General features: G+C 44.5%; 1 protein-coding gene across 6 annotated transcripts in view; it reads left to right on the forward strand.

Moving 5' to 3' along the window:
- The window catches only part of ugp2b (UDP-glucose pyrophosphorylase 2b), a 31,369-nt gene that overhangs the window by 10,263 nt on the left and 8,866 nt on the right, over window positions 1-12,240 (forward strand). For all 6 annotated transcript variants that reach the window (XM_013133981.3, XM_013133980.3, XM_013133979.4 and 3 more), the window contains 2 exons: window positions 6,382-6,567; window positions 11,129-11,262. In XM_013133981.3, the coding sequence (XP_012989435.1) occupies window positions 6,382-6,567; window positions 11,129-11,262 (320 nt within the window). The remainder of the gene's footprint in view (window positions 1-6,381; window positions 6,568-11,128; window positions 11,263-12,240) is intronic.

The following is a 12,240-nucleotide window of genomic DNA, read 5'->3' on the forward strand; positions in this document are numbered from 1 at the left end:
AATACCCAGGTCCAAACCTGGAATATTAGAATACCCAGGTCCAAACCTGGAATATTAGAATACCCAGGTCCAAACCTGGAATATGAGAATACCCAGGTCCAAACCTGGAATATTAATGTTGAATATTTTCAACCTAGGACTGTGGTTCCGTCCCACCGTGTACTGGAGGACTAGCTTCTCCTTCAATCAGTTCATACTAAACTTAAAAACCTCTCGACTGGCTAGTATTTTGCGTCATGCACCAACACACACACACACAGAGAGACACAGACAGACACAAAGCCTGGGTTGTTTCCCCCTCAGCCGCAGAGCGAGAGGGGAAGAACAAGAGGCAGAGAAAGAGAAGAAGGGCATCGGCCCTCACTGCTCGGCCTTCTCATTTATTTATATTAGCACAGGAAGAGGAGGGATGGAGGGAGACAAAATGTTAGAAGCGAGAATGAGATGTAGAGAGACGTGAGAGAGAGAGAGACACAGCGAGGTTTGGTGAGGACACCGGGAAAGAGGCAGAGCCAGAAAGGGAGGAATTAGGTGATTTGGGAGGAAGAGAGCTTAAGACCGTCTTACTACTGCTTACACCCACTGCACTCTAACGGAGCCGTCCTGAGGGAGAGAGGGAGGGATGGAGGGGGGATGATGGAGGGAGATGGGGATGATGGAGGGGGGATGATGGAGGGGGAGGGATGGAGGGGGGAAGATGGGGATGATGAAGGGAGAGGGGGAGGGATGGAGGGGGGATGCTGGAGGGAGAGGGGGAGGGATGGAGGGGGGAAGATGGAGGGAGGGAGGGGGGATGATGGAGGGAGAGGGGAAGGGATGGAGGGGGGATGATGGAGGGAGAGGGGAAGGGATGGAGGGGGGATGGTGGAGGGAGAGGGGGAGGGATGGAGGGGGGAAGATGGAGGGATGGAGGGGGGATGGTGGAGGGAGAGGGGGAGGGATGGAGGGGGGAAGATGGAGGGAGGGAGGGGGGATGATGGAGGGAGATGGGGAGGGATGGAGGGGGGATGATGGAGGGAGAGGTAGAGAAGGGGATGAAGGGTAATGGAGAGTAATGAAGGGGATGAAAGAGAGTGATGGAGGTAAAAATAGAGCTGCATGAAGGTGAGGACAGAGAAAGAGGAAGTTGGGGGGAAAAAGAAAGGTGTGTGTGTGTGTGTGTTTTAGGTCTAACTATACTCATGGGGACCAAATGTCCCCACGAGTATAGTGAAACTAGAACAAATTGGACTCGTGTGGACCTTTTGCCGGTCCCCGTGAGGCAAAAGTCAGTTTCCGGCTCAGGGTTTAGGTTTAGGGTCAAACTTTCATTTTAGAGTTAGAATTGGGGTTTCTTTAAGGTCCAGGTGTTGTTGGTTAAGTTTAGGGTTAATGTTAGGCATTACATCTAGGTAAAGTTTAGGTTTAGGGTTAACATAAAGTAACATAAATGTTACTTTATTGAGGTCAGGTTAAGGTTAGGGTAAGGGTTTGGATTAGGTTTAGGGTTAATATTAGGGCAAGGGAGCATGCAATTTCTATTTTCTGGTCTCCATGAGGGTAGCCATACAAACTTGTGTGTGTGTGTGTTTAATACATAGTTCGGAGGGATATGAGGTGTCTGCCTGGGAGAGAGTTAATAGGCTGCAGCAGGTTATAATGTGTAGGTGTCTGCCTGGGAGAGAGTTAATAGGCTGCAGCAGGTTATAATGTGTAGGTGTCTGCCTGGGAGAGAGTTAATAGGCTGCAGCAGGTTATAATGTGTAGGTGTCTGCCTGGGAGAGAGTTAATAGGCTGCAGCAGGTTATAATGTGTAGGTGTCCTGTGCATTTATGTGAGTGGTCATTAAAATGGATGATTCCACGTTCAAGGAGGATGGCTGCCTGACTCAGCCTCGGTAGGAGAACCTTTTATGTACGCCTCGGTAGGAGAACCTTTTATGTATGCCTCTGAAGGAGAACCTTTTATGTACGCCTCGGTAGGAGAACTTTTTATGTACGCCTCGGTAGGAGAACCTTTTATGTACGCCTCTGTAGGAGAACCTTTTATGTACGCCTCGGTAGGAGAACCTTTTATGTACGCCTCGGTAGGAGAACCTTTTATGTACGCCTCTGTAGGAGAACCTTTTATGTACGCCTCGGTAGGAGAACCTTTTATGTACGCCTCTGTAGGAGAACCTTTTATGTACACCTCTGTAGGAGAACCTTTTATGTACCCCTCTGTAGGAGAACCTTTTATGTACGCCTCGGTAGGAGAACCTTTTATGTACGCCTCGGTAGGAGAACCTTTTATGTACCCCTCTGTAGGAGAACCTTTTATGTACGCCTCGGTAGGAGAACCTTTTATGTACGCCTCAGTAGGAGAACCTTTTATGTACGCCTCGGTAGGAGAACCTTTTATGTACGCCTCGGTAGGAGAACCTTTTATGTACGCCTCGGTAGGAGACCAGGAGGAAGAGGGAGTGTGAACTGAGGTGACAGTGCGCCAGGGTTCTGGGTTCGATTTCCGCAGGGAGCCATTTTTGCTAACTGTATGTCACTGTGGATAAGACAATCTGCCAAGTGACTCCAATGTAAAATGTACGTGAGGGGAAACTGAGGAGAATGGAAGATATTGAGCCACTGGGGGAACAAGTTACTTTATTATTTTTGGAGCACACTATTTTGTGAGATGCTGTGCCTGGAGGGAGATGCTGTGCCTGGAGGGAGATGCTGTGCCTGGAGGGAGAGTGATGTTTTGGGCTTAGGAGGACTGGATGCTAAATTTTGCTAACACAAACAAACACACAACCCAACACTCTCTGTCACACACAAATAAACTAGAAGAAGTTGATCCTATTTGCCAGACATTGTCAAAAACAGAAATTCCATTACAGCAGTCCAATTTGAGTTTACTTCCTGAATTGACTGATTCTACATGTGGTTGCCCCTTCCACCTGAACACCACCCTTCATTAGTTCTACAGATGCTTGACAACTCTTTCCTAACAGCTTTTCAGGTGAAATTAAGACAATTGGTTGTAGATAAACTCAGTAAAATCCGTCCAGTTTAGGACTCAGAGTGGCCTTTTACCCTTACCCAGATTTGGTTCCTGGTGTTGCTGGTGGTAGACCAGATATGGAGACTGAATACACCCAATTCTACCCCTCCCTGTGGAGCGTACCAGGCATGGAGCGGGCCGACAGATGAGCCAGTGGCGGGGGAGGTCAGGGTGCACTCTGGGATTTAGGCGTTGAGCTGTGGCCAACCTTGACTGTGAGACGTTGTTGTTTTCTCAGCTGCCACGGGCGTCTCATCCGCTGGTGTGTCTCAATCGCTGGTAACCGTGGCAACGTCATCCTCCCACCTAAGACAATATGATGGTCCCTGAGAAGTGGAACGATTTCTACTGTAGCCACAGACCTCGATCACGGCGGGGGAGGGGTTCAGGGGGGTGGCGTTGCGTTGCGTTCCCTGGAGTCTGAACAGAGTTATTTTTGACTGCTCCAGCCAGTCGACCATGGGACAAGAGGACATGAGGACCATGTCCTCCATACTGTCTGTGATACTGGCACCTTTAGTGGAACTGTCTGTGATACTGGCACCTTTAGTGGAACTGTCTGTGATACTGGCACCTTTAGTGGAACTGTCTGTGATACTGGCACCTTTAGTGGAACTGTCTGTGAGACTGGCACCTTTAGTGGAACTGTCTGTGATACTGGCACCTTTAGTGGAACTGTCTGTGATACTGGCACCTTTAGTGGAACTGTCTGTGATACTGGCACATTTAGTGGAACTGTCTGTGATACTGGCACCTTTAGTGGAACTGTCTGTGATACTGGCACCTTTAGTGGAACTGTCTGTGATACTGGCACCTTTAGTGGAACTGTCTGTGATACTGGCACATTTAGTGGAACTGTCTGTGATACTGGCACCTTTAGTGGAACTGTCTATGATACTGGCACCTTTAGTGGAACTGTCTGTGATACTGGCACCTTTAGTGGAACTGTCTGTGAGACTGGCACCTTTAGTGGAACTGCCTGTAAAATTTACGTCTGGTGGTTATCATCTTTTACACAGGCCGAATTACGTGTTACGTAAAGGCAAAGTTGAATACATTAAGTGTTTGTCTTTATTCATCTGAAACATCCTGCTGAATAGAGCAACAAAATCATCTTACAGTGAACGCACGCACACACACACACATACACACATTGGCCCTCATTTATTATTCTTGCGTAGAAACGGGCGTATATGTTGGCGTAAGATTTTGCTTACACTCCTCTCACCGCCTGATTTATGAAACTGTGCGTACCTTTAAAATCCAGGTGTACGCAATACCTGCCCTTGATAAATGCCGCGGCTGAAAACGATCGTCATTAGAATAACACGCCCCTATATATTCAAGTCTCCGCTTCCCCCACGCCCTCATTTTACGCCATGGACACACGGAAGACGGCAAAAAAGAGAAACTTCTCTGACGTGGAGATTGAGACGATCACCAGGGAGGTAGAAAGAAATAAAATTGTTTCATTTGGCAGTTTAAAAAGCGGAATAAAAGATGATGATGTGATGTGGAGTACCATTCATTCACATTAATAATTGCATGACAATTTGTAATATTCGTCTTATTATTTTATGATATTTATTATTAATTACGTTTATTGTTATTTAGAAGAAGAATGTCGTTATTATTATTACTCTCTGGTTTAACAAAGACTAAATGCTTTTGCCTGCTAGCCAAAGACTGTAACACAACACGTTGGCAGGCCATGTAACACACAGCCCGGAAAACATTCAAGGACCAGACAGCTACAGGAAGGGGGGGCTGAAAGCGGGAGTTCTGAGGAAAGAGGATGTAAAGCATATTTACTTTTCATTTCAAATGACCTGGGTGTTCCTCCGCTCCGGTTCGTAGACTTTTATGCAAACATGGGTAACGAAACGTGTAATAAATCCACCTGTAATGTGCTGTGTTTTAGAAACGCTGGAGTACTTAATTCACTATATTTTATTAATATAAATTTTTTGTTGATAATGCAGTGTTCATATTCATGAAAATATATTTTACTCTCCTTCCTTTTGCCTCTGTCTCTCTCTGTAACACACTCTTTCACTCTCCTTCCTTCTGCCTCTTTATCTCTCTCTAACACACTCTCTCGTTCTGTCCTTCCCTTAACCTTGTTCTCTCGGTTTCCTCCTTCTCTGTGGAACTGCCTGGTCCCCACATGTTGGTGTGTGTGCTACTCATTTCAGTTCAGTTGGTTTTTGGAAGGAGAGGGAATGGGCCAGAACTCGAGCCTGAACACACCCTCTAACACAATCACTGGAGATGACACAGTCTCTCTCTCACTCACACACACACACTACTGTTGTTTGCACCTTGGGGTTTAAGGCCGGGTGTTTTGTAAAAGCACTTTGTGACAACTGCTGATGTAAAAAGGGCTTTATAAAAAATGGAATGGATTGAATTTGATTGACACACACACACACACACACACACATGCAGCCAGTGAGGGAGATTCACATCTGGGGATTATTGATGTGTCCTCCTGCAAGGGCTTATGGGTAGATTCCAACTCACACATATGGTTCACATTTGCGTTAACACAGACTCCAACACTATCTCTCTCTCTCTCTCTCTCTCTCTCTCTCTCTCATTATATACACAAATATTCGGTCTCTTAATATGTGCAAGACTGCGGTTCTGTCATGTCCTGGTTTTAGATCCAGACTGTGGTTCTGTTGTGTTCTGGTCTTAGATCCAGACTTCAGATCCAAGCTGTGTTGTGATTTCAGATCCAAGCTCAGGTGTCTCAAAGCATATTCACCACACAGGATGGGTCATGACCTTTCAGTTCACCTGGACTCAATCAAACATGCATGTAAACACTAACTCTCTCACAGATGAAAGTACATCTGTTTAAGATGCGATGGTCATGGATTCTTGTCATAATACTCCTGGAAACCTACAGCTAGCTATTAAAATGCCAAAGATTGATTCAAGCTGTATGCAGGTCTGCGTATGTTTGTGTGTAGTCCTGTGAAATATTACTCTGTCTCCTGAAATGAACTCAAACTGAGAAATGCTGGAGTTTAATTGTTTCAGTTCCCCTGAATGAAAATGATCTTATGCCGCTCTCTCTCTCACTCACTCACTCCGCTTCCTACTCTGCTTTCACTTTCTCTTCGACTTTGTCTACATTTCTATCATTACATAAATACCTCTTTTTAATTGTAGATCGTGGCTATTACAATATTACTTCATAACATTCAACGAGTCAGTAAAAGCCACCTCCCCACCCACCCCTTTCTCTTCAAATTCAAAAAGCTTTATTGTCATGGAACTCACTATTGCAGCTGTTGCCAAAGAAAACGTATGGAGCCAGACTAAATCTGTCCTCGTCTCCTGTCCCTTCCACAGATCCAGCCATATGAGAAGATCGTGGCGCGGGGCCTCCCGGACAGCGTAGCGGAGAGCCTCAACAAGCTAGTGGTGGTCAAGCTGAATGGAGGTCTGGGCACCAGCATGGGCTGCAAAGGACCCAAGAGCCTCATCAGTGTCCGCAACGAGAACACGTTCTTGGACCTCACCGTGCAGCAGATAGAGGTACCTCCAGGGGACACCTTCTGGGAGTGTCGTGGGCTGTTATACGCGTGTCATAGGCAGTCAGGAGACTTTCCTGGGCCTGAACAGGCAGCAGATGTATTTATCTTTCATGTCATGTATGTGAAATGTAATGAAGCATCATAGAGATGACACAGACATGAAACGCATGACATGGGCAGTAACGACACTTCCCTGGACCTGGTCTTTTAGGGTAACTGTCTTATAGTGGTTATGGAGTTATGCCAGAGTAATGTTAAAGACATCTGTAGCACAGGGGTGTTCATTAGAATGTCATTACCCTAAGCCCCTCCCCTGAAGCTTATCCAATCAAGTGTCTGGTGGGTTGGCACTGTTATGTCTCCATTCTACAGATAATTACTTTAATGTGGAAGAGTGGACACAAACACACACACACACACACACAGAGGACTGAAAAGCTTTCGTGCGGGGTATATGAAGTGGGTGGAAGGTGGAGTAACAGTAAAGGAGGTATTCATTTTCTCCCTAAATGGCCTCATTCACTGTTTAGGTAATATGACCTGGAGGGGAAAATGGCCGCCTCAGAACCACTGGAACGTAAGGCAGTCTGTTTCCCCTGCCCAGCCAACCCAGCAGACCTGCCCATGCGCTAAAACAAACACTTTACTAGCGTCTCCTCGGCTTACCAGATGTCTGTTCACTCTGAGTGCCTTTAGATGTTGCAGAGGACAAGGGCATCTCGGTTGATAATGTGCTTTTTATATGAAAATGTGGCCTCGATGAAGAGAGGTGGGGAGAGAACCGGCTTGGTGGTTTGGAGGTCAGGAGTAAGAGCGGCTGTGTGTGTCATAGAGGGAGGGAGGGAAGGAGTGTGTGGGAGGGAGGTTGAGGGAGGTGGGAGGGAGCGTGAGGGAGGGAGAGAAAGGAAGATATTGCATTTTCCTGAACCCCAGAAGCTCCCTGTCTTTTTTTCAAGCTGAATGTGAAATACAGATAATATTCAGTTTAGCGATGAACTATTGTTTCTTTCTAATACACACGATTGCGTTTGCGCCAAGTTTATGATCACTCGACTTGTACATGTTGTGAGTGTACCATATCAGTGTGCTGGTTTTATCGTTGGCACCAGTCGGAAGGGGCCAGGTTCAGGGAAACACTCTCTGGCCTGACATTAGCTCTGGCTTCTGTGCTGGAGGTGCCTGCTTGGTGCAACAAAAAAACAGATTTGATCAATGAACGCTTTGATGTTTTTCCCCTACGTGCATTTTCTCTGTCGCTACAGGGGGCTGTTCCTCCTGTCTCTTGTGAGGTCTGTTCCTCCTGTCTCTTGTGAGGTCTGTTCCTCCTGTCTCTTGTGAGGTCTGTTCCTCCTGTCTCTTGTGAGGTCTGTTCCTCCTGTCTCTTGTGAGGTCTGTTCCTCCTGTCTCTTGTGAGGTCTGTTCCTCCTGTCTAAAGTCCTTTAGTATCAATTAATATTCCCTGATCCTGCTGCATTATTTCCAAGCTTTGTGAAAGTGGTCCAAGTCAAGACACAGCATCTGTATGTGAAAACTAGCCAAATGTGTCACAGTGGACAAAACATTTCTGCAGAAACAGATTGCGGCACTGCTTGGTCATTTCCTGGATGTCTGGGAGATTGGTCAGAAAGGAGGCTGTGCTTTCTCCTCCAAGTCATCTGCTTACATTCCTGTCGCGTCCTTGATGACCTCATAAACCCAAGATGAACCTGGGACAGGCTGGTTGCCTCATAAACATCCATGCAGTTTGGGAATGGCTGGCTGTGTCAGCCCCTCCCTCATTTCAGCCATGATCTAAGTCTCCAGTGATTGGGTGGGTCTGACACTGCGACTGACGTCTGACCAACCATTTGGAAATATCGCCTTGCAGCATGAATAACTGCTCATTTTGATTAGTTGGTCAGTCCGTCTCAATGCATCATGGAATTGATGCTCTCCAACATTGATCCGGCTGGAGCACCAAGACTGCAAACACCTGCACACACCTGGCCAACACGAGAGATCAGGAAGGCAGAAGCCTCTGGTCTCAAAATATATATCAAGACACAAATGACGTTTTCCAGACAACACATGGGTAAAGACCAAGACTACTGGAACAATGTGCTCTCTACAGATGAGTCAAAGGTCAGGTTGTTTGGTTCGCTGCTGTTAGAGATGTCATATTTGGTAAAAACAAAACACTGGCTTTGAACAGAAGAACATCATTCCAACTGTAAAGCATGGAGGCGGCGGCATTATTGTATGGGGCTGCTTTGCTGCCTCAGGGCCTGGTCAACCTGCCCTCAACGATTATTGACTCAACGATGAATTCCATATTGTACCAGAGAATTCTTGAGGAGAATGTGAGGCCACCTTTTTCAGAAAGCTGAACCGAACATGTATCTTGCAACAGGCCAATGACCCAAAACACAAAAGCAAAGCTGTAACAGAATGGCTCAAGGACAAGAAATTGAGGGTTATTGAATGGTCGAGTCAAAGCCCAGATCTCAATCCTGTTGAAATGCTGAGGGGGACATGAAGAAAAAGCCCTTGAATTTGACACAGTTGAAGCCGAACTGTAAATACTGCTTGCAGCTAGTTTCAGACTGACACTATTACCGCTTATCTATTTTATTACTTACATATTATTTTTAATAAATGTTTTATTCTATTGTATTACTGCACTGTAGAGGAAGTCTTTGGAAACCAAGCAATTAATTGCCAGTAACACTCTTGTTGATGTTTAATGACAAATAAAATTAAACTTGAATAAGACAGGGCAAAAAATCCTGACTGATATACCCAGATCTACTGATATACAGTTGTGCTCATAAATTTCTATACCCTGGCAGAAATTGTGAAATTTTTATAATCTTTTTAAAATCATAATGAAATCACCCAAATGGCCCTGATCAAAAGTTTACATACACTTGAATATTTGGCCTTGTTACAGACACACAAGTTGACACACACAGGTGAAAATGTCAATTAAAGTTTAATTTCCCACACCTGTGGTTTTTTAAATTGTAATTAGTGTCTGTGTATAAATACTCAGTTTGTTAGCTCTCACCTGGATGAACTGAGCCTTGGGGAGCAGAAAGGAACTGTCAAAAGACTTGCTTAACAACGTAATTGAACTTTATAAAGATGGAAAATGATACAAAAATATATCCAAAGTCTTGCAAATGCCAGTCAGTACTGTTAAATCACTTATTAAGAAGTGGAAAATTCAGGGATCTCTTGATACCAAGCCAAGGTCAGGTAGACCAAGAAAGATTTCAGACAAAACTGACAGAAGAATTGTTTGGGATACAAAACCCACAGGTAACCTCAGGAGAAATACAGGCTGCTCTGGAAAAAATACGGTGTGGTTGTTTCAAGGAGCACAGTACAACAATACTTGAAAAAAAATTAGCTGCATGGTCAAGTTGCCAGAAAGAAGCCTATATTGCGCCAATGCCACAAGAATGCCTGGTTACAATATGCCCAACAACACCTTGACACGCCTCACGGCTTCTGGCACACTGTAATTTGGAGTGATGAGACCAAAATAGAGCTTTAGGGTAACAACCATAAGCGCTATGTTTGGAGAGGGGTTAACAAGGCCTACAGTGAACAGAATACCATCCCCACTGTGAAGCATGGTGGTGGCTCACTGATGTTTTGGGGGTGTGTGAGCTCTAAAGGCACGGGAATCTTGTGAAAATGTATGGCAAGATGAATGCAGCATGTTATCAGAAAATACTGCCAGACAATGTGCATTCTTCTGCATGAAAGCTGCGCATGGGACGCTATTGGACTTTCCAGCATGACAATGACCCTAAACACAAGGCCAAGTTGACCCTCCAGTGGTTACAGCAGAAAAAGGTGAAGGTTCTGGAGTGGCCATCACAGTCTCCTGACCTTAATATCATCGAGCCACTCTGGCCAGATCTCAAATGTGTGGTTCATGCAAAACGATCAAAGTCTTTGCATTTTGCCAAGACGAAAAGGCAGCTATACCACCTGCAAGAATTCAGGGCCTCATAGACAACTAATACAAAAGACTGCACACTGTCATTGATGCTGAAGGGGGCAGTACACAGTTAAGAACTAAGGGTATGCAGACTTTTGAACAGGGGTCAGTTAATTTTCTTTGTTGCTATGTTTTATTATATGATTTTGCCATTCTGTTATGACCTACAGTTGAATATGAATCCCATAAGAAATAAAAGACAAGTGTTTTGCCTGCTCACTTATGTTTTCTTTACAAATGGTACACATATTACCAATTCTCTAAGGGTATACAAACTTTTGAACACGTACAAGAAAGAGTTACATGAATTTATTTCAGAAAGAATTTAGTCTTGCTATTGAAGCTAGGGGCATAGTTAATTTTATTTTATTATTAAAGTGCATTTCTGTTGACTTTTTATGAATAAATGATTGCAAAGTATAATCTTGAATTAGGTTACCTGTCAATCTATCTGTCATTAGTTTTACAGATCCATAGGCCAAATTCTGTAAACACAAAAGACGACTTAGCAGGGGGTGTACTTACTATTCCACTTAATTTCTGAGTGTTTTGCGTTTGTTTTCCCCCTCAGCACTTGAATAAGACTTACAACACAGATGTTCCTCTGGTGCTCATGAACTCCTTCAACACAGATGAAGACACGAAGAAGATCCTCCAGAAATACACACATCACCGCGTTAAGATACACACCTTCAACCAGAGCAGGTAACAAACACAGCAGTACCTCTCCCAGACGTAATGGACTGTATTGGTTCAGCATCAACGTTTAACAACACAGCACCTCTTGTTTTGTTTCTTAGGCTTAATGGCCCTTGTTTGACAATTTCGTATGAATTATTTAAAACAGTCCGCTGCTTATGCTGGTCGAATGACAGCGATACCAACGGGAACATGGGAAACATGCCAATTAGTAAGAAGCTTAGCAGTAGAATCCCAAGTACAACCCTGTTTCCCTGTATTGAAGAAGAGCGAGAGAAAAGTGGTGAAAGACTCCCAGGGCTAACAACATACTCAAATATTTAATGGAAATTAAATAAAGAAGCATTTTTAAGTGTGGCTTCAAATGGTTAGAGGAATGGAATGATGAAATGTTAGCCGTTGTGGTGGGACAGTCACGGATTACCCATTAAACAAATCTACATTTAAACTTGTGAAGGGAAGAGAAAACATTTAATCAATCCAGCGAGTTTACAATAATGAACTGATAGATGTGGCATCAATTAACAGATTGGAACAGATTGAAAGACCTAGACTGTATGCTGAATATATTTTAAATTGCATATCTTGTGAGAATATACTGTATGAGAAAATAGTTTATTTTAAACAGAACTTCCTGTGAGAAGTTGTCTAACACTGGCCTCAAAAAACATCATGAAAGGTTTCAGCACGGTAGACGAAAAAGCTTGCAGTGTTAATATTTGATCAGCCTCTTCTAGGAGTGCGTAGACTCTGTAGATCCTTGAAGATCTTTTGGAACACTATCAAACACAAAATGAAGATCAAGCCTTAGTGTGTCAAAATGTAATCCTCTTTTAATGAGGCCCCCTAATTCTCTTCTCTCCCAATCCCCGCCCCCCTCACTCCTCTCCTGCTAGCCAAGACCGTCATCCCCTCTCATGGTCAGGCTGACAGATCAATTGCCAAGACCGTCATCCCCTCTCATGGTCAGGCTGACAGAGCAAT

Source organism: Esox lucius, chromosome 5, assembly GCF_011004845.1.
Source record: "Esox lucius isolate fEsoLuc1 chromosome 5, fEsoLuc1.pri, whole genome shotgun sequence".
NCBI lineage: Eukaryota > Metazoa > Chordata > Actinopteri > Esociformes > Esocidae > Esox > Esox lucius.